Here is a 21,941-nt window from a genome sequence, read left to right as displayed (position 1 = left end):
GGGCTGTCAGTCTGTGGGCGGGGCTGTCAGGCTGTGGGCGGGGCTGTCAGTCTGTGGGCGGTGCTGTCAGTCGGTGGGCGGTGCTATCGGTCGGTGGGCGGTGCTGTCAGTCTGTGGGCGGGGCTGCCAGTCTATGGGCGGGGCTGTCAGTCGGTGGGCGGTGCTGTCAGTCGGTGGGCGGTGCTGTCAGTCGGTGGGCGGTGCTGTCAGTCGGTGGGCGGGGCTGTCAGTCTGTGGGCGGTGCTGTCAGTCGGTGGGCGGTGCTGTCAGTCGGTGGGCGGGGCTGTCAGTTGATCAGCCAGTTTATGGGCAGGGTTAATAAATTAATCGGTCAGATTCGGGTGTTGTCTGATAGATAATGGCGGTGGGAATGATTGTTTTGCTGTTGTTTGTGTTGACGTCCTTTCGGGGCTCAATCTCGATTCCCCCTCACGATGAGGCGGCCCAGATGGCCCGGTATATCGTCCATGCATCTGACTGGTGCTCGATGGCCACCATCTCCACCCAGGCCGCGGTCCGGGGGCTGCCTTTCTCCAATGTTTTCTCGGTGAGCGATGGGCCCTTGGGGAAGGGCACAGGGGAACCTTACCTGTACCTGACCCCATTGGAAATCTCGGTGCACGACATCCAGGTGAGAGGCTGCTGTAGCATAGTTTGATGAAACCAACATGTCTCAATGCACCTCTTTAAATGTGATACTAGTCCTGCTGTCGTGGAACGTTTTTATACATGTTTTCTGTTTACCATACAACGTTTGGAACAAAATATTGAAAATGCCACAGTGGCGAGGAAATAACTCTATTTGGTCACACAGTCAATGCAAAATAAAATTTGCATTTATATTATGCTTTATTCACCAATACCAGATATCTCAAAATACTTTATAGTCAATGAATTTACTAAAGTTTTTTTTGAAGTAACAAAGAGGATTGATGAGGGCAGAGCAGTAGATATAATGATTTTGGATTCCAGGAAGGTATTCCACAATATTTCCCATGGCAGACTGGTTAGCAAGGTTAGATCACATTGAATACAGGGAGAGCTAGCCAATTGGACACAGAATTGGCTGAAGGTAAAAGACAGAGGGTGGTGGTGGAGGGTTGTTTTTCAGACTGGAGGCCTGTGACCAGTTGGGTGCTACAAGGACTGGTGCTGGGTCCTCTACTTTTTATCATTTGCATAAATTATTTGGATGTGAGCATAAGAGGTACAGTTAGTAAGTTTGCAAATGACACCAAAATTGGAGGTGAAGAGGGTTACCTCAGATTACAACAGGATCTTGACCAGATGGGCCAATGGGCTGAGAAGTGGCAATTATGTAAATTACTTGGATGTGAACATAGGAGGTACAGTTAGTAAAATCCACCAAAATTGGAGGTGCATTGGACAGCAGAGAAGGTTACCTTGGATTACAATGGGATCTTGATCACATGAGCCAATGAACTGAGGAGTAGCAAGTGGAGTTTAATTTAGATAAATGTAAGATGTCAACTTTTGCAATGTCAAATCAGGGCAGGACTTAACGGTAAGGTCCTGGGCAGTGGTGTTGAACAAACAGACCTTGGAATGCAAGTTCACAGTTCTTTGAAAGTGGGGTCACTGGTAAATAGGATAGTGAAGAAGGTATTAAGTATGCTTGCCTTCATTGGCCATTGCATTGAGTATAGGAGTTGGGAGGTCATGTTGCAGCTGTACAGGACATTGGTTAAGTCATGTTTGGAAACTGGGTTCAATTCTGGTCTCCTTGCTATAGGAAAAATGTTGTTCAACTTGAAAGGGTGTAGAATAGATTTAAAGGATATTGGCGGGTATGAGCTATAGGGAAAAGCTGAATCGGCTTGGGCTATTCTCCCTGGAGCATTGGATGTTGAATGGTGACCTTATAGAGGTCTATAAAATCGTGAGGGGCATGAATAGGATGAATTGCCAAAGTCTTCTCTCTAACAAAAACAGCCTCCAGTCTCTCAGCCTTCCTTCATAAGACCTTCCCACCATACCAGGCAACATCCTAGTAAATCTCCTCTGAACCCTTTCCAAAGCTTCCACAACCTTCCTTTTAATGAGGTGACTGGAAGTGTATGGAATACTCCAAGGGTGACCACACCAGAATTTTGTACAGCTGCAACATGACCTCATGGCTCCAAAACACAATCACTACCAATAAAAGCTAACACGCTGCATGCCTTCTGAACAACCCTAGGTGGCAACTTACAAGGATCTGGTCTCGGTACATGGACACCAAGATCTCTACTCATTTACACTACCGAGAATCTTACCATTCTGTATTCCTGTCGCTCCTTCCAAAGTGAATCACTTCACACGTTTCTGCAATAAGCTCCATTTGCCACCTTTCAGCCCAGCTCTGCAGCCGTGTCCCTCTGTAACCTGCAACATCCTTCAACACTATCCACAACTCCACTAACCTTAGTGTCATCTGCAAATTTACTAACCCATCCTTCTATGCCCTTATCCAGTCATTCATAAAAATGACAAACAGCAGTGGCCCCAACTTGTGAACTTGACCCCAACAAGACCTACTTGTGAACCTCAATCCAGTCCAGTCTAGTAGCCTGTATCTCAGTATTCTTCTCAACAACATTTTCCTGTGTGAACGCTGATGGAAAATACTCATTTAGCGCTTCTATCTACTCAGACTCCACACACAACTTCCCACTACTGTCCTTGATTGGCCCTAATCTTACTCTAGACATGCTTTTATTCCTGATAGCCTTAGGGTTTTCCTTAATCCTACCTGCCAACAATGTCTCGTGTCCCCTCCTGGCTCTTCTTAGTCATTCCTGACTAACTTGTAACTCTCAAGCGCCCTAACTGAGCCTTCACGTCTCATCCTTACATAAGCCTTCTTCTTCTCCTTGACAAGAGATTCAACTTCTTTAGTATACCATGGCTCCCTCACTCTACCACTTCCTCCCTGCCTGACAGATACATACTTACCAAGGATACACGGTAGCTGTTCATTGAATAAGCTCCACATTTCAATTGTGCCCATCGCCTGCAGTTTCCTTCCCCATCTTATGCATCCTAACTCTTGCCTAATTGCATCATAATTGCCTTTCCGCCAGCTATAACTCTTGCCCTGCAGTATGTACCTATCCTTTTCCATCACTAAAGTGAACATAACCAAATTGTGGTCACTATCACCAAAGTGCTCACCTACCTCCAAATCTAACACCCGGCCTAGTTCATTACCCAGTACCAAATCCAGTATGGCCCCGCCCTTGTTGGCCTGTCTTCATACTGTGATGGGAAACCCTCCTCCACACACTGGACAAAAACTGACTCATCCAAAGTACTCAAACTATAGTATTGCTAGTCAATATTTGGAAAGTTAAAGATCCCATAACAACTACCCAGTTACCCTCACTCCTATCTAGAATCCTCTTTGCTATCATTTCCTCTACATCTCTGGATCTGTTTGGAGGCCTATAGAAAACTCCCAACAGGGTGACCTCCTGTTTCTAACCTCAGCCCATATTATCTCACTAGATGAGTCCTCAAACGTCCTTTCTGCCACCATAATACTGTCCTTGACTAACAATGCCACACACCTCTCCCCACCACCATCCCTGTTCTTACTGAAACATCTGAACCCCGGAACCTGCAACAATCATTCCTGTCCCCGCCCTAGCCATATCTCTGAAATGGCCACAACATTGAAGTCCCAGTTACCAATCCATGCTGCAAGTTCATCCATCTTATTCCATGAACAGTAAGGGTTTAGACGAATATGGCCAAATGCTGGCAAATGGGACTAGATTATCTGGTCGGCCTCAATGAGTTGGACGAAAGGGTCTGTTTCCATGCTATACGGCTCTGACTCTATAAAAGTGAGTAGAAAACTAAAATGTGAGAAATAAGCTGGAGACTCAATGTTGGAAAAAAGCTAAAAAAATTTAGAGTGGATGATTTTCAAAAACATAGCTCATATTATCATTACTTTAAAACATTGCACCATCTTGATAAAAGCATTGATGCAAGTTTAAAGATTAACAGAAATTCTGTAAGTTTGCTGAGTCAGTGTGAGTCATCTTCTAACTGTAGCTTCCTTCTGGTAACTGACCAGTCTTAAATAACCAAAATATTAGTAATTCATTAGTACACAATTTGTAAATATACACTTTTATATGTTTTAATTTGTTTGTTTGTTTGTTTGATATTATCTTAAACCTTGTTTTAAGGTGATTAATATTTACTATTCCTTCAAGAACATTTCTGGAAATGTGGCAAAGTAAAATTGATTGCTATTTGTGAACTGTTACTAACTTTTTCAGTACCACTTCAAATACCCCTCTAATAAAGCTTGATATTGCTTTAGGTTACATGTGATGGTCTGATATGTAACCCTGAACAAGTTTGGCCTTTTCCATAACTTGACAAATGTTCCCCATTCTGCATTAGTCTCATTAAAAAAAAGTACAATTAGTTAATTACACAGTACGTTCAATAACTTTCATGCCATCTAACTTGGTGTCTTGCTCGATCTAGTATGAGGGATGGAAGTGAAGGATAGCTTTGATATATTGCTCAAAGTGGAAGACAAGAAGCAACAGCACAGGTGCAAGGCAACTTTCCACCAACTAAGGAAGGGCCTGAAAGGATTGATTGTGAGATTAACATCAAGGCTGCAGCCAAATGAGTATGGCACCAAGGAGCCCAAACAAAACAAGTATCCAATGAACTAAAGGGGAGTAGAGTAAAGGGAACATCTCTTAGAACAGAGATAAAGAGAAACTTCTTCAGCCAGAGTGGTGAATCTGTGGAATTCATTGCCATAGAAGGCTCTGCAGGCCAGGTCACTGAGTATATTTATGACTGAGATAGATAGGTTCTTGATTGTCAAGGGGATCGAAGGTTATGGGGAGAAAACGGGAGAATGGGATTGAGAACTTATCAGCCATGATTGAATGGCGGAGCAAACTCAATGGGCTGAATGGCCTAATTTCTGCTCCTATGTCTTATGGTTTTATGGTCACAATGGGAATCATTGGGAAACTCTCTGCTGTTTGGAGTATTATCTAACACAAAGCGAGATGGTTCTGTTCATTGGAGGTCAATTATGACATCACTACAGTAGTTTCTTGGTGTAGTGTCCTAGGCCCAACCATTTTTAGCTACTTAGTCAATAACTTTCCTTTCTTTGGGAGGTCAGAAGTGGGGATGTTTGCTATTGGTTTTTTTTTAATATTCATTCACTGGATGAGGGTGTTACTGTCTGAGTCAGCATTTATTGCCCATCTCTAATTGCCTAGAGGGCAGTTAAGAGTCAATCACATTGTTGTGGGTCTGGAGTCACATGTAGGCCAGACATGGCCTTCCCTAAAAAATGATTTGGAGATGCTGGTGTTGGACTGGGGTGTACAAAGTTTAAAAGTCACAACACCAGGTTATAGTCCAACAGGTTTAATTGGAAGTACACTAGCTTTCGGGGCCCTCCGAAAGCTATGTGCTTCCAATTAAACCTGTTGGACTATAATCTGGTGTTGTGATTTTTAACTTTGAACTCCCTAAAGGATGTTAGTGAACCAAGTAGGTTTTTCCAACAATCAACAATGGATTCATGGTCATCCAGTTATTAATTCCAGATTTTTTTTATTGAATTCAAATTCCACAATCTGCTATGGCGGGATTTGAATCCGGGTCCCGGAACATTACCTGGGTCACTGGTTTAACAGTACAGTGCTAATACCACAAGGCCATTGCCTCCCCCTATATACTTTTTTATAAAAGTACTGATTGCACAATTCATGATTGCTCAGATACTGAAGCAGTTGACTTGGATAGTATCCAGGCTTGAGCTGACAAGTGGTAAGTTAGAGTGGCATCACAAAAGTGCCAAGTAATGATTGTCTCCACCAAGAGAAAATCTAACCACTGTCACTTGACATTCAATGGCGTTGCTGTCATTATTAATAGCTGAAAATGTGTTGCTGGTTAAAGCACAGCAGGTTAGGCAGCATCCAAGGAACAGGAAATTCGACGTTTCGGGCCAGAGCCCTTCATCATTCCTGATGAAGGGCTCTGGCCTGAAACGTCGAATTTCCTGTTCCTTGGATGCTGCCTAACCTGTTGTGCTTTAACCAGCAACACATTTTCAGCTCTGATCTCCAGCATCTGCAGACCTCACTTTTTACTGTCATTATTAATAGCCTGGGCGTTACCACTAAACAGATTCTGAACTGGGACTAGCCATATAAATCCTGTGGCTAGAAGAGCAGTTCAGAGGCTAGGAATCCTACAGTGTATAAGTCACCTCCTGGCTCTCTAAAGCCTGTCCACCCTCTACAAGGCATTAATCAGGAACTTGATAGCATAGTCCTTACTTGCCTGCAGCCCCAACAATGGTCAAGAAATTTGACACTATCCAAGACAAGCAGCCCACTTGATTGACATCACATCCACCTTCACCTCCCAATGCACAGTAGTGACAGTTTGCACCACCTATAGAAGTACTGCAGAAATTCATCAAGGTTCCTTAGACCCTCCAGAAAGCAGAATTGCAGCAGATACATGGGAACACCACCTGCAAGCTTCTCTCCAAGCCACTGTTCCCTCTAAGCTGCATGTGTACAGTCAGTCCAAGGGCCCAAACACGCCGATCAACGTGCCTATGCTGTTTCTAGCATTGACGTCTAGTTCTGGAAGCTTTTGCTGAGCACAGGTCTTACAGGTCCATGCAGAAGATGCAAAAATTAGCAGGAATGTTAATCCTTACTGGGAAATGTTTCACTGTTCTTTAATGTTGCTGGGTCAAAGTCCTGGAGCAATCTCCCAACAGCATTGTAGTGGTTCTACAGCAGTGCAAGAAGACAGCTCACCACCATCTCCTGCAGGGCAACGAGGGACAGACAATAAATAATGGCTCAGCCAGTGGCACCCACGTTCCCTGAATGAATTCAAAATAGTGATTGTGAAAAAGAGGGATCAGAGAATCCAAAAAAAAAGGAAAGTATTTAATTTTAACTAACTTGGAAGGAGTAATATGACATTTCAAAATGTTTACATTTGGTGCATCGATGAATGTGAAAGCCACGTCATATTTTGACTGATTCTAAATGACAGGTTCCAATCTACATAAATGAAAATAACAGACAGATGAATCTGCCATTAATATCTAAGACTTAATAAGCACTTATAGTGATTTTGAATTGGTTCTGAAAACAAGTTCCTGAACTAAGCCTATCAGTCTAAACCAGTCATAGTAGGAATGCAGTAAAACACAATTTATTATAGCTTATCTCTCTCTTGCTAAAGGTAACAAAATAAGAGTCTGAGGTACATTATGTAGCATCTAATTTAGTACTACCATAATTGGTAAGTGCTACCATAACTGTTGTATATTTCTTCAATTTTCTGTCTTTGTTATACCTTATTTAATTACATCACTTTTTGAAATTGTCATGTGATTATGTATTGAAGATTCCAGTTAAGGAATTGGATGCTTTATTATTCATAACAACAGAATGTGAATCCTCAGAGGCACAATACTGCAAAATCTTCAATGCTGAAATCCATTAGTAAACTCAGTTGTCAGCAAATTGATCAATGGACTAAATTATGATTTATATTAGCAGGAGGAAAACGTTTAGATTCACATTTTTTTGGAAAGTGTATTGAAATTATAATCCAAATACTTAAGTAGCATTTTCGTCAAAATCCAGAGCGATGTTTTTAACTAGGGGAAAAACATGGGTGAATAAGCGATAGGCAAATACGTCTAACAAATCTGATAAAATTCATTGATTGTAAAGTGGGATGCTTGCTGAAATTAGTGCAATTAATATAGTGTAAGTGGGTTTTCAAAAACCTTTGGATTAAAAGGACGCATAATAGACATCTTAACAAATTAAAAGCCAATTGGACTGAAGGGACAATGGCAGCAAGCATCCAAATTTATCTGAAGAGACAGAAAGCAAAGATTAGTGGTGAACAGTTGTGTTCCAATCATGAGGGAAATAATTAATGATCTCCTGGAGGAGTTGTGAATTAAGACTTTATCATTGTATTATTGATTTGGACATTGGTTAGTCAGCTTATTTTCAAACTTTGCAGAAGACCCAACTTGGGAAACAGTGAAGGTGCTATTAGAATAATATGGACAGGCACTTGACAGATGAAATTTGAGAACTGAAGAGATGCATTTTTGGAGCAAGAATGAGGTGGGCCAATATATGCTAATTGCCATGATGCCCAACGGCATAGAAACCACAAGAGTTCCCAGAATTATACCAATGGTGATTTTAGTTATGTGAACTCATAGTAATGTTGAGATTATTTGCCTAGAGCAGAGAAAGTTAATTGGAGAGTTTTAAAAAATCGAGTGAATTGTGACAGTGAAAAAGAAAATATTTCTACTGACAGGATTGTTAGTAACTAGAGGATATAGATTTGTCATAAGGTTAGAGGATAGATGTGAGGAATGTTTTTGGCAAAGAGTTATGATTTGGAATGCACTGCCCAATATGGTTAGATTAGATTACTTAGTGTGGAAACCAGCCCTTCGGCCCTACAAGTCCACACCGACCCACCGAAGCACAACCCAGCCAGACCCATTCCCCTACATTTACCCCTTCACCTAACACTACACACAATTTTAGCATGGCCAATTCACCTAACCTGCACATTTTGGACTGTGGGAGGAAACCTGAGCACCCAGAGGAAACCCATGCAGACTCTGGGAGAATGTGCGAATTCCACACAGTCAGTCACCTGAGGTGGGAATTGAACCCAGGTCTGTGGTGCTGTGAGGCAGCAGTGCTAACCACTGTGCCACCATGCCACCTGTGTTTTTGGAACAGATTTAGTAGTTATTTTCAAAAGGGAACATGAAATCTACCTGAAAAGTAAAATTTTGCAAGAATATGGAGCAGAAGACTAGAACTAATTATTAACTCTTCCAAAGATTCAGACCAGATGGGCTGTAAGATTCTATGATCCTATAATTCTATATTACTGTAAATAATTTGACATTTATTTTCTTGAATATCACTGCCTCACCTTTTTAATTTCATTGTAGGCTAATCCAGACGTATCCCTGGCTATGTCATTGGCAGCAACGGACTACTGTAGGAAACAAAAGTTTGATCCCCAAAGCCCACTTTGTTGTCGTGTGATCCTCTCTGGAAGAATTTTGGAGGTATGCTGTAATTTACCGCAAGAAGTTCTGTTCCTTCTCCTTTCTCCCATTGTTTAGAAAAATCTCTTCTGTTGGCGGAACATTTTCTGCTCTAAGTTCTCTGTATTCTAATTGAATATTTGGAGGCATGCAACATTTTGGGTGGCACGGTGGTAGTGGTTAGCACTGCTGCCTCATAGTGCCAGAGACCCGGGTTCAATTCCTGCTTCAGGGCAACTGACTGACTGTGTGGAGTTTGCACATTCTCCCTGTGTCTGCGTGGGTTTCCTCCGGGTGCTCCGGTTTCCTCCCACAATCCAAAAATGTGCAGGTTAGTTGAATTGGCCATGCTAAATTGTCCATAGTGTTAGGTGCAGGTGTAAATGTAGAGGAATGGGTCTGAGTGGGTGCAGTTCGGCAGGTCAGTGTGGACTTGTTGGTCCGAAGTGCCTGTTTCCACACTGTAAGTAATCTGGTCTATTGACTCCAGCAACAATGGTTTGGAATATTCAATGGCCAGATAGTTTTTGGACCAGCACAGACTGGAATTGCACAAAAGCACCATGAAGAATCCCTGACCCAGCAGACCCCGTGCGAATTGCCTAAGTAATTGAAGATTCCAATGGACAGTCTTTGCCTGAAATCCTTCAAAAAAATCTCCATTAAAGGCAGAGAATTCAGAGTGTTCCTCTTTAGTGTTAAATTACCAAGAAAAAGTTAGATGAAAGAAAAACCTGGGATAAGTATTAAGCTGAACCACTAATTCACCAAGTCACCCCCAAACTATGCCTCCCCAATCCTTTACATTCCCTGGATTCTGTCAACCAGCTAAACCTGATATCAAGCTCAGCTTGAACCCACCCCCGCTAGATGTGACCTTCTATCAACCCCTTGAAGATGATGATTCCTGCAGAACGTAACACACCCCAACTGCCTTGGAGCTTTACCTACCCTAAATACTCTATCACTTACATATAAGTGCTATCACCCCTTTTCCAACTGACACCCTTAACCCCACACTGATCTTTTCACAGTAGCTGCCAAAGCGGCTGACTGTGCCATTAGATATTATTTCTTAGAACATGGCACATTGACTGCTGCAAGTGGGGCCATGGTTTGACTTCTCCATTTATCTTGCACTATGAAGAAATTGTTTTCAAGTGCTTTCTTCATTTCTGAAGAAGTTGAGATTGGAATTCCCAGTTAGAAATGAAGAGCTCATTGCTCATAGAAGTAAAATAGGAGTACATGGCAATCTGACAGATTTCCACTCCTTGGAATATCCAGGTAATTATTTTCTTTCTCAGTAGTGTATTTGAGAGGGAATTCAATGAATTGCCAGTAAATTACACTGAATTGCACAAAGGTGCAAATGTTTGGTGCATTGTTCATTTTTTTAATTACAGATTTTAATCAGCATGATGAATGGAAAATTCTTCTATGAAAAACTATTTCCAGTTTCCTTCAGATTGTGGAGAGAATGAATTTTCTATACATTAATCTCTTAGGTGAACAGCACGGAGATTGATTTTGCAAAGAAAGCTCTCTTCAGCCGTCATCCGGCAATGCCTGACTGGCCACATGATCATGGATGGTACTTTGCCAAGCTCAACATTACCAACATTTGGGTCCTGGATTACTTTGGTGGAATTAAAACAGTAACACCAGAGGAGTACTACAGAGTTAAAGCCTGAATGTGAAAGAATTTGACTGGTAAAAGCTTCCTATCTTCTAACAGTTTGTAGTGATAAGTTAGATCCTGCTTTAGAGCATATTCCTTGTCCTTCTGCAGAAATACCCAAACAGAGAAGCAACGCCAGTAGTTAGTTACTTTGCACATAAGAAATCAGCTCTGCTCAGGGCAGCAGTTATATGCAAATGTCAGCACCTGTAAGTTCCCCTGAAAGCCACTCACCATCCTGACTCTGAAGTATTGTCACTGTTCCTTCAGTGTCATTGGGTCAAAATCCTTTAATTCCCTTCCCAGTGGCATTGTTGGTCTACCTGTAGCACACAGACTGCACCAGTTCAAGAAAGTAGCTCACCACCACCTTGTCAAGGGCAATCAGGGTTGGGCACTGTGTGCTGGCCAGCCAGTGACACCCCCATCCCATGAGTGGAAAACAAATCTGTTTCATTACCCTCACCAACCCTCTTGCTTCATCAATGATCTCCAAGTTAGCTGACAGCCATATTATGCACTGTAAGGGTGTGTATTTAGACTGGCAGACTTAGCATTATAATCTCAGACAACACTGCTGCAATTTATAAGCTTTAAGGTTTGTGAATCACAGTTTTTGCAAAATAGGCAGTTGAGAACAATGCCTTTTGGTAATTTTTTAAGAAATGATTATTTTTATCACACATAGGCTAAGTAGATAGGAAAAGCATATGATCTGTGAAAATGGAGAGCGGATTACTTATCTCATGGGAGTGTGAACAGATGGTCTCTGTAGCTTGTGCCAGCAGTATTTTGATTTGTAGCAAAAGTATTAACAAAACCTTTCTCCAGTCTTCCTTCACACTCCCTAATCCATTTTCTGAGTAAAGAGAACTATCCCTGTTTATTAGAATCCCTTAATATTCCTAGGGGCTAGTTGTTTATCCTACGTGAATCAGTTGCACAAATTCTTCTAACAATAAATACAGGATAGGTACACAAGCTGTTAAGAATGGGTCACCTCCACCTTGTTCATTAATTTAGCTCTAGGTCCCATTTTAGATTACCATATCATGTGGCCATTTGTTTTCCCTTATTGAACACTTGTAAAAATAAGACCGTACACAACGGACCAATATTTGGAGAGTAGTAGCTTCTACACAGCTCTTCATGAAGTAGTGTTTGCAATCTTTGTTTTGCATTGGTTCCTGACTACTTGGAAGTTTGTTTTAACAGCAGAAAATTCTGTTTTAACAACAAATTAGCCAGTATAAATGTAACGAATTGTATAAGAATTCTACATGATTCAGACAAGCACAACTTCTACAAGTCCTTGTTTCTTACAGATGCAAACAGTGCTTGAGGATCAGTGTTTGAACCGATTCAAAATTAGAATTTCAGTGGTGTTAATATATTTTGATTGCCCACATATCATCCACTTTGCATATTTCTTTTATTATTTATCCTAATAGATGAGATGAATTGTCATACTAAATTGCCCGTAGTGTTCAGGGATGTGTATGTTAGGTGCATTTGTCAGAGGTAAATGTAGATAATAGGGTAGAGGAGTGGTCTGGGTGGGGTGCTCTTCAGAGTGTCAGTGTGGACCTGTTGGGCCAAATGGCCTGTTTTCGCGCTGCAGGGGTTCTATAAAAAGTCAATAATAGCTTGACTAAGTAGAAGTTCCTTATGATGGAAATATTAAAATGTCCAGTAATTGGCATTAGTTCTGGCAAATCTAAGGCATCCAAACACAGCACAAAATACTTTTGATTCAATTTACATATGTTCAGCATTCATTGAAGCTGGAGTTCAAAATTATTATGAAAGGCTAATAAGAATTATACCTAATTTGTATTCTCCTTCATCTCATTAATATGTTTCTCCCATTTGTGTGAAGGCAATGTAAATGTATTAATCCTTTAAACATCACTGTAACATCTGGTTGTTTATTCTAGGTGAACAAAGGCCATGAACGTTGATGATCAGAATATTGAATTTTTCAAGATTTCCCTCAACTGAAAACTGCTGCATGAGAAAGGGAGCTTCTCTGAGCTAACTAATGAAATAGAATTATAGAGTTGAATGATTATATTTTCTAGAAAGCACTGTTTTCACTTATCTTGCAGTTTTGAGGACATGATACTTTTGCAGTATATTCTGTAGTTCTTCTAAACTGGGAACTGAAGTAAGGAATGTTCAGATTGTCATAATTAACTAAATACTTTTTATATGTCATAGAACTGTATTAAGATTCTATAATATGTAATGGGCTGAAACAATATTACTAACAATTTGCTGTTTATAGAAAAATCTATGTATAAAGTTGAGAACAAATTACAATTTACAATGTTTTAATTTAAGTATATTTTTTCAAAGGATTAATCTTTAATCAAAAAAAATTCTTAACACAAATCAGGGAGAAGTATATTGATTCAAAAATATTGAATACATTTTCATGGTATTGCTTGTGTTCATTTTAATATTGCATGAAACAGTTCCTGAAAATGATTATTTTTGATTAAAAATTTAAATCTACAGAAAAATATTTTTATTATATCCTTTTTTAAGTATCAAAGAGAATTGAGGGCAGAGCAGTGGATCTTTATGGACTTCAGGAAGGTGTTCAAAAAGGTTCCTCATGGGAGGCTAGTTAGCATGGTTAGATCACATTGAATATAGGGAGAGCTAGCCACTTGGATACAGAACTGGCTCAAAGATAGAAAACAGAGGGTGGTGGTAGAGGGTTGCTTTTCAGACTGGAGGTTTGTGACCACAAGGACTGGTGTTGGGACCATTTGCTTTTCGTCATTTATATAAATAATTTGCATGTAAATGTAGGAGGTATGGTTAGTAGGTTTGTAGATGACTCCAAAATTGGAGAGGTAGTGGACAGCAAAGAAGGTTACCTCCGAGTACAATGGGACCTTGATCAGATGGGCTGAGGAATGGCAGATGGATTTGAATTTAGATAAATGAGGTGCAGTATTTTGGGAAAGTAAATCATGATAGGACTTTTCCCAAGGTAGCACAGTCAAAAACTAGAGGGCCTAGGTTTAAGATGAGAGAGGAAAGATCTAAAAGGGACCTGAGGGATAATTTTTTCACCCAGAGGGTGGTGCGTATATGGAATGAGCTGCTGGAGGAAGTCATTGAGGCTGATACAACTGCAACGTTTAAAAGGCATCTGGATGGACATATGAATAGGAAGATTTAGAGGGTTATGGGCCAAATGCTGTCAAATGGGACTACATTTATCTTGTATAAACGTTTGGCATAGATGAGTTTCTGTGCTTTGTCTCTGACTTTTAAATATTAAGCATGTAATTTGGGTTCCCATTTCATATTTGGGTCTTTCTCTGGCAGTATGTTTTAATAATATGGATAATGAAGTTTTCTTCTAATATGGTAAAATCATATTAGCCCGTCAAGATTGCACATGAAACTGCATTAGGTCATGGTTGATCTAATTATGGTCATCACTTCACTTTTTACTCCTCCCAAAATAGCAAGCGTTTTCCTTCATAGAAAAAAGTGTTTTCATGAAGCATGTGACTGATTAATGCAATCTGGAAGACTTGTAGCACTAGGAACAGATTTTTTACATTTTATGCCATTTTGTCATGTAACAATTCTTCACATGACACACCAAGGATTTGAACATATAGACTGCTCCTTTTTACAAAAAAATTCTTAAAAATTTTATTTTGTTTGGTTGTGACTCATGTCGTAAAAGAAATATCACCCAGTTATAATTGAAATTGTTGAAACAAGTGTTCTGTATTACATTGCAACGCTTCTGTAATAGCTTGTGGCTAGATACAGTTAAACAGAAATTCCCTTCTTGTCTGAAGAGTTTAGAATTTGGGGACATGGTCTCAGAATAATGGCTTGACTTTTATATTAAGATGAAAAATCTTTCCATTGAGCAGATTGTGGTTCTATGTTATTGAGTATTATTTGAAAGCGATCAGTTGATGTCTTGACACAGAATTATTAGGTTGGGCAATAAGGTGAATTGACATTATGATCAATCCTGAGAGTGTGGTGCTGGAAAAGCACAGCAGGTCAGACAGCAGCTGAAGAGCAGGAGAGTCAACATTTCTGGCATAAGCCCTTAATGATTCCCAATGAAGGGTTTATGCCCAAAACATCGATTCTCCTGCTCCTCTGTTGCCTGACCTGTTGTGCTTTTCCAGCACCACACTCTCAACTCTGATCTCCAACATCTGCAGTCCTCACTTTTACTCTGTGATCAACTCCAACTCCATTGTGAAATGACTGACAGGCTTGAGGGGTCATATGATTCACCACCCCTACTATACTTTTTACGTAACCAGCTAGAGAGATCATGATCCTTGCATTACATCTAACAACAAATGGTTAATTTTCCAAAGGGAGGATGGAGGGGTGTGGAGTAATCCTTGTGCTTCATCACAGAATTCTATGCCTCTATTTAGCTCTAAGTTTGCTCTTCTTGAATGGCATTCATAAAGGATTCTGTTTCCTATTGCCTGCATTTGGAACAGATATATTTGGGGATACTGGTAACTTGTATAACTTTGATTAGGAATGATGATTTTTATGACTACAAGACCGACCTTTGCATCACCATTCTATTCCTTTGTTTTTGTGATGTTAATGGGGACTGATCTGTGGTTGTATGCATGAACCCATTGTTGAATTTTGTTTTATTATAATTAATATTGAGTCAGATATTCAATGCAAACAGGTTAATTTTAAAAGGGGGTAAAGTTGAAATTTGAGGTAGTAGCCAGACACAACATACGTACGATGTATAAATAAATATGGGAGCAGGTATAAGCCATTCAGCCCATCAGGTTGCTCTGTCATTCATGGCTGATCATCCAACTCACTGGCTTGATCCTGCTTTTTCCCCCATAACCTTTGATATCTTTAGCCCCAAGAGCTATATCTAACTCCTTGAAATCATGCAATCCTTTGACCTCAATAACTTTCTGTAACTTAACAAGTACTTTGCGTCAGTTTTTACAGAGGAAGACATGAGTAATATCCCAAAAATTAAAGGGAGTCACGGGGCTGAGTTGAGTATGGTTGCCATCATGAAAGAGATAGTGCTAGAAAAGTTAAAAAGTCTTAAAATTGATAAATCTCCTGGCCCTGATGGGATACACCCTAGAGTTCTGAGAGAGGTGGCTGAGGAAATAGCAGAGGCATTGGTTGAGATCTTTCAAGAGTCACTGGAGTCAGGAAAGGTCCCGGATGATTGGAAGATGGCTGTTGTAACCCCCTTGTTCAAGAAAGGATCAAGGCAAAAGATGGAAAATTATAGGCCAATTAGCCTAACCTCGGTTGTTGGTAAAATTCTAGAATCCATCATTAAGGATGAGGTTTCTAAATTCTTGGAAGAGCAGAATCTGATTAGAACAAGTCAACATGGATTTAGTAAGGGGAGGTCATGCCTGACAAACCTGTTGGAATTTTTTGAAGAGGTAACAAGTAGATTAGACCAGGGAAACCCAGTGGATGTGGTCTATCTAGACTTTCAAAGGGCCTTTGATAAGGTGCCACACGGGAGGCTGCTGAGCAAGGTGAGGGCCCATGGTGTTCGAGGTGAGCTGCTGGGATGGATTGAGGATTGGCTGTCTAACAGAAGGCAGAGAGTTGGAATAAAAGGTTCTTTTTCAGAATGGCAGCCGGTGACGAGCGGTGTCCCACAGGGTTCGGTGTTAGGGCCACAGCTATTCGCATTATATATTAATGATTTGGATGAGGGGACTGGGGGCATTCTAGCGAAGTTTGCCGATGATACGAAGTTAGGTGGACAGGCAGGTAGTACTGAGGAAGTGGGGAGGCTACAGAAGGATCTAGACAGGTTGGGAGAGTGGTCCAGGAAATGGCTGATGGAATTTAACGTGAGCAAGTACGAGGTCTTGCACTTTGGAAAAAAGAATAAAAGCATAGACTAAAGGGTGAGAAAATTAGTAAAGCCAAAGCACAAAGGGATCTGGGAGTGCTAGTCGAGGATTCTCTAAAGGTAAACATGCAGGTTGAGTCCATGATTAAGAAAGCGAATGCAATGTTGTCTCTTATCTCAAGAGGGTTGGAATATAAAAGCAGAGATGTGCTACTGAGACTCTATAAAGCTCTGGTTAGGCCCCATTTGGAGTACTGTGTCCAGTTTTGGTCCCCACACCTCAGGAAGGACATACTGGCACTGGAACGTGTCCAGCGGAGATTCACGCGGATGATCCCTGGAATGGCAGGTCTAACATATGAGGAACGGCTGAGGATACTGGAATTGTATTCGTTGGAGTTTAGAAGATTGAGGGGAGACTTAATAGAGACGTACAAGCTAATACATGGCTTGGAAAAGGTGCACGCTAGGAAATTGTTTCCGTTAGGTGAGGAGACTAGGACCCGTGGACACAGCCTTAGAATTAGAGGGGGTCAATTCAGAACAGAAATGCGGAGACATTTCTTCAGCCAGAGGGTGGTGGGCCTGTGGAATTCATTGCCACGGAGTGCAGTGGAGGCCGGGATGCTAAATGTCTTCAAGGCCGAAATTGATAGATTCTTGTTGTCTCGAGGAATTAAGGGCTACGGGGAGAACGCTGGTAAGTGGAGTTGAAATGCCAATCAGCCATGATTGAATGGCGGAGTGGACTCGATGGGCCAAATGGCCTTACTTCCACTCCTATGTCTTATGGTCTTATGGTAACAAATTCCACAGACTCCCCCCCCCCCCCCCCCCCCCCCCTCTCTGGTGAAGACATTTCTCCTCACCTCAGTCCTAAAAAAATAGTTTGTTCCATCAACTTTGACTGTAACCCCTGATTCTGGGCTCCTCTGTCATCTGGAACATCCTTCCCTCCCCTGCCCTGCCAATTCCTGTTTGACTTTTACAGGTTTCTAGGAGATCCCTCTTTCATTTTCCAGTGAACAGATCCTAACCGGTTCAATGGTTAGTCCCTGCCATCTCAGGAATGAATCTGGTAAACCATCACTGCACTCCCTGCATAGAAGAAATATCCTTTCTCAGATAAAACTGCACACAATATTACAGGTGTGATCTCACCAAAGCCCCATATGATTGCAGAAATACTGCTCTGTTCCTGTACTCCAATTCCCTTGCTATAAGGCCAATATATCACTTGCCTCTCATACTGCCTGCTGCACTTGCAGGCTTAACTTCAGTAACTGGTTGATATTGATATCCGGGTCTTGTTGCAAATTGGCAACACAGGAACAGGAGCAGCTTATTCAGCCTCTTGAACCTGTTCAAACATTCAATCAGATTGTGGCTGCTCTGTGGTCCAACTCCAAATGCCTGCCTTTGGCCTACATCTCATAATATTTTATGCTTAACAACGATTTATCAATCTCAGATTTAAAATTAACAACTGATCCAGTATGTACTATTGTTTGTTTGTGGAGGAGGGTTCTAAACATCTACCACTCTTGGTGTACAGATATGCTTCTCTTCATCTCTCCTGAAATATTATTCATCCTTTTTGCTTCCTGTCTACTGACCATTTTTCTATCCACATCAATGCACTACTCCTAAGCCCATGCACTTTAATTTTACACACCAATCTTTTATGTGGGACTTTATCAAAACCCTTCTGAAGTTGCAAGTAGATCATATCCACTGGCTCTCCTTCATTAACTCCACTTGTTACATCCTTGAAGACTTTCAGCAGATTTGTCAACTGTCAATTTCCCTTTCGTTAATCTATGCTGACTGTCCGATGCTGTCACTGTTTTCCAAATGCTCAGCTAGCACTCTCTAGCATTTTCCCCATTACCACTGTCAGGCTGACTGGACTACAATGCCCAATTTTATCTCTATCTCCTTTTTAAATAGAGTGGTTACATTATCTACCCTCCAATTTGTAGGAACTTTCCCAGAGTCTACAGAATCTTGGAAGCTGACCACCAATCCATTCACTATTCCTAGGGCCACTTCCTTAAGTACTGTGGCATATAGATTATCAGGGGCTGGGAGTTCACTGCCGGTGTCACCGAGCTCTTTTGCAAGAGGCAACACAATAAAGAAACAAAACAAAAAGACAAGTGGATGAAGTGGACAAGCCCCGGGTTCAGATGTCCTAATCCACTCCCATCGTACTGGAAGTGATCTTGTCTTATCAGATCTTCCAAGCTGCCACATCCCTCCGTACTGGATTCCAAAAGATCAGGTGCGGTGGGCTGAAGTGCAACCAACCACAACAAAAGATTTTCCAAATAACTGAAAAGGAGTGCCATTGGCCCTAACCAATATATACATGAGCCATGTACTCCACAGTGTCGCAAAATAAACTGGCGTCTGTAGTTGATGGGACTTTTTTTTTGTTTCTTCTACCCAGAAGTGTTATTACGCACAACTGAGTTTTTTTTTAAATTAACCTATTTTTCCAAATCACCTGTTCAGAGATGTTATTACACACCTCTAGAGCAGATGGAACGACAAGACACAGCTGGTCCCCTATGTACTGGGGAGAGAGGGATGTGACCACCTCTACAAATTCTTACAGGGAGTCACTAATTTATCTGCCCATTGAAATGGTTGAGAACGAGTTTCCTTGGTAACAGGAAATGGCCTGCCCAGTTGCAACTTATCATCTGAGCTTGATGTGTGGGGCCACGGTACTGTCCCTGCTTCAGCACGATGGTGCCTGGGTTCAATTTTTACTTGCTCCAGAGTTATATAGTAAAATCTCTGAGCGAGCTAACTAGAGAGTATCTCAATCTTCTTATGGTGCAGTGGTAGTATCCCTAACCTGGACCAGGAGTCATGGGTTCAAGTCACCTGCTGTAGAGGGATGTAATAACATCTGGGTTTACAGAGATCTTGGCCATGGTGTCTTTTATCTCCCTAAGGCACTCTGGGAGCCAAAGGTTTTCTCAATGACCTCATATAGAGTGCCAGTACCCATACTAAAGATCTGCCAATCCAGGCAGAATTTCTGTAACTAGTCCCTTCCCAACAATATTGGGACTTAGCTCTTGCATTATCTGTAAGGAGAGACAAAAAAAAACTGTAGATGCTGGAACCTAAGGTAGACAAGCAGGAGGCTGGAAGAACACAGCAAGCCAGGCAGCATCAGAAGTTGAAGAAGTCACCATTTCAGGTATACCCTTCTTCAGGACTAGATGTGGGAATGAGGGGAGCTGTAGATAAGGGTGGGGGAGTAATTTTGGGTGGTGAGAGGGGTGAAGTGGTGAGGTAGTGATAGGTGAACACAAGTAGAGGGTAAGGCCTGGTTGGTCAATAGGAGAAATGAATCCGGTTGGTGGTTGGAAGGGTCGATAAGTGGAATGGAAAGATGGGGAAGGGGCTGGAAAGGGAGTCAGGGGGTTGCAAGGGAGGTTATTGAAATTGAAAAATTCAATGTTAAGTCCTCCAGGCTGTCAGCTGCCTGAGGTGTTCCTCCACTGTGTGATCTGATTCACTGCGGCAAAGGAGGAGGCTGAGGATGGTCATGTCAGAGAGGGAATGGGAAGGAGAATTGAAATGGGCAGTTACTGGGAGGTCAGGCTGGTCCGTGCAGGCCTGGTTGAGATGCTCGACAAAACATGTCCTTTGTTCTTTGTTCAAATGTAAACTAAGAAAATTTACAGCCCAGGAACAGGCCCTTTGGCACACCAAGCCTGAGCTGATCCAAATGTACTGTCTAAACCTGTTGGTCAATTCCAAAGCATCTGTATCCCTCTACTCCCCACCCACTCATGCATTTATCCAGACGCATCTTAAATGAATCTACCATGCCTACCTCAACCACCTCTGCTGGCAACGCATTTCAAATGCCCACCACCCACTGTCTGAAGTACTTGCTGTGTGTATCCCCCTTAAACTTTCCACCTCTCATCTTGAAAGCGTAACCTCTCGTTATTGAATCCTTCACCCTGGGAAAAAGCTTGTCTCTATTACTCTGTCTATACCCTTCATGATTTTATAAACCTCAATTAGGTCCCCCCTCAATCTCCTTTTTTCTAATGAAAATAAACCTAACCTACTCAACCTTTCTTCATAGCCAGCACCTTCCATATCAGGCAACATCCTTGTAAACTTTCTCTGCACCTCTCCAAAGCGTCCACATCCTTTTGGTAATGTGGCGACCAGAATTGTACACAGTATTCTAAATGCGGCCGAACTGATGTCTTGTACAATGTTAACATGACTTGCCATCTCTTATACCCAATACCCTGTCCAATGAAGACAAGCATACCATATGCCTTCTTGACCACTCTATCCACCTGTGCAGCAACCTTCAGGGTACAATGGACCTGCACTCCCAGATCTCTCTGCCCATCAACTTTTCCCAACGCTCTTCCGTTCATTGTATAATCCACTCTAGAATTAGTCTTGCCTAAATGTATCACCTCACATTTGTCTGGATTGAAATCCATCAGCCACTTTTCCGCCCAACTCTCCAGTCTATTTGTATTCTCCTGTATTCTCTGACAGACCCTTACGCTTTCTGCTACTCCACCAATCTTCATGTCATCTGCAAACTTGCTGATCATACCAACAGTGGCCCTAACACTGACCCCTGTGGAACACCATTGGTCACCTTTCCCCATTTCGAGAAACTCCCTTCAACTACTACTCTCTGTCTCCTGTTGCTCAACCAGTTTTTTATCCACCTGCACACCATATGACTTCACTTTCTCCATTCGTCTACCATAGGGAACTTTATCAAATACCTTAGTAACATCCATTTGGTCTCATCGATGTAGAGAAGACCATATCGAAAGCACCAGATCTAGTAATCTAGGTTGAAAGAGAGGGAGGTGAACCTTGGTCTCACCTGGAAGAACTGTTGGAGTTGGCAGAAATGTTTAAGGATGATACATTGGATATGGAGACTGGTGGGGTGGAAAGTGAAGACAAGGGGGAGCCCTGTCTTTATAACATTTTGGGAGAGGGATTTTGGAGCAGGGAATGGAGGAGGTGCATTAGAGGGCTGTCTGGATGAAAGAGGGGAAAGCACGTTGTTCAAAATAGATGGACATCTGGGATGCTTGTGAGTCACATATCTCCTCATTCAAGCAGATGCGACAGAGATGGAGGAATTAGCAAAACGGGAGGGAGTTCTTAGGATAGTGGGTGAGAGCAGGTATAGTCCAAGTAGTTGTGGGAGTCTGTAGGTTTGTAGAGTC

General features: G+C 41.7%; 1 protein-coding gene across 1 annotated transcript; it reads left to right on the top strand.

Annotated features, from left to right (window-relative positions):
- The first annotated feature begins 263 nt into the window (after nucleotides 1–263).
- creg1 (cellular repressor of E1A-stimulated genes 1) lies at nucleotides 264–13,226 on the top strand. Its single transcript, XM_060833121.1, has 4 exons — nucleotides 264–631; nucleotides 9,035–9,154; nucleotides 10,642–10,846; nucleotides 12,752–13,226. The coding sequence occupies exons 1-3, from the start codon at nucleotides 359–361 to the stop codon at nucleotides 10,825–10,827; spliced, it is 579 nt and encodes a 192-aa protein (XP_060689104.1). The 5' UTR covers nucleotides 264–358; the 3' UTR covers nucleotides 10,828–10,846; nucleotides 12,752–13,226.
- Nucleotides 13,227–21,941: the final 8,715 nt, after the last annotated feature.

This window comes from Hemiscyllium ocellatum, chromosome 12, assembly GCF_020745735.1.
Source record: "Hemiscyllium ocellatum isolate sHemOce1 chromosome 12, sHemOce1.pat.X.cur, whole genome shotgun sequence".
Classification (NCBI taxonomy): domain Eukaryota; kingdom Metazoa; phylum Chordata; class Chondrichthyes; order Orectolobiformes; family Hemiscylliidae; genus Hemiscyllium; species Hemiscyllium ocellatum.
The sequence above is the reverse complement of the archived record's forward strand: the minus strand, read 5'-3'. Positions and strand labels throughout refer to the sequence as shown.

Excerpts from the sequence above, each read along its gene's own strand:
- creg1 (XM_060833121.1), top strand. The coding sequence starts at position 359 with ATGGCGGTGGGAATGATTGTTTTGCTGTTGTTTGTGTTGACGTCCTTT. Across the intron at positions 632-9,034 it reads TCTCGGTGCACGACATCCAG|GCTAATCCAGACGTATCCCT; the intron begins GTGAGAGGCTGC and ends ATTTCATTGTAG. Across the intron at positions 9,155-10,641 it reads TCTCTGGAAGAATTTTGGAG|GTGAACAGCACGGAGATTGA; the intron begins GTATGCTGTAAT and ends TTAATCTCTTAG.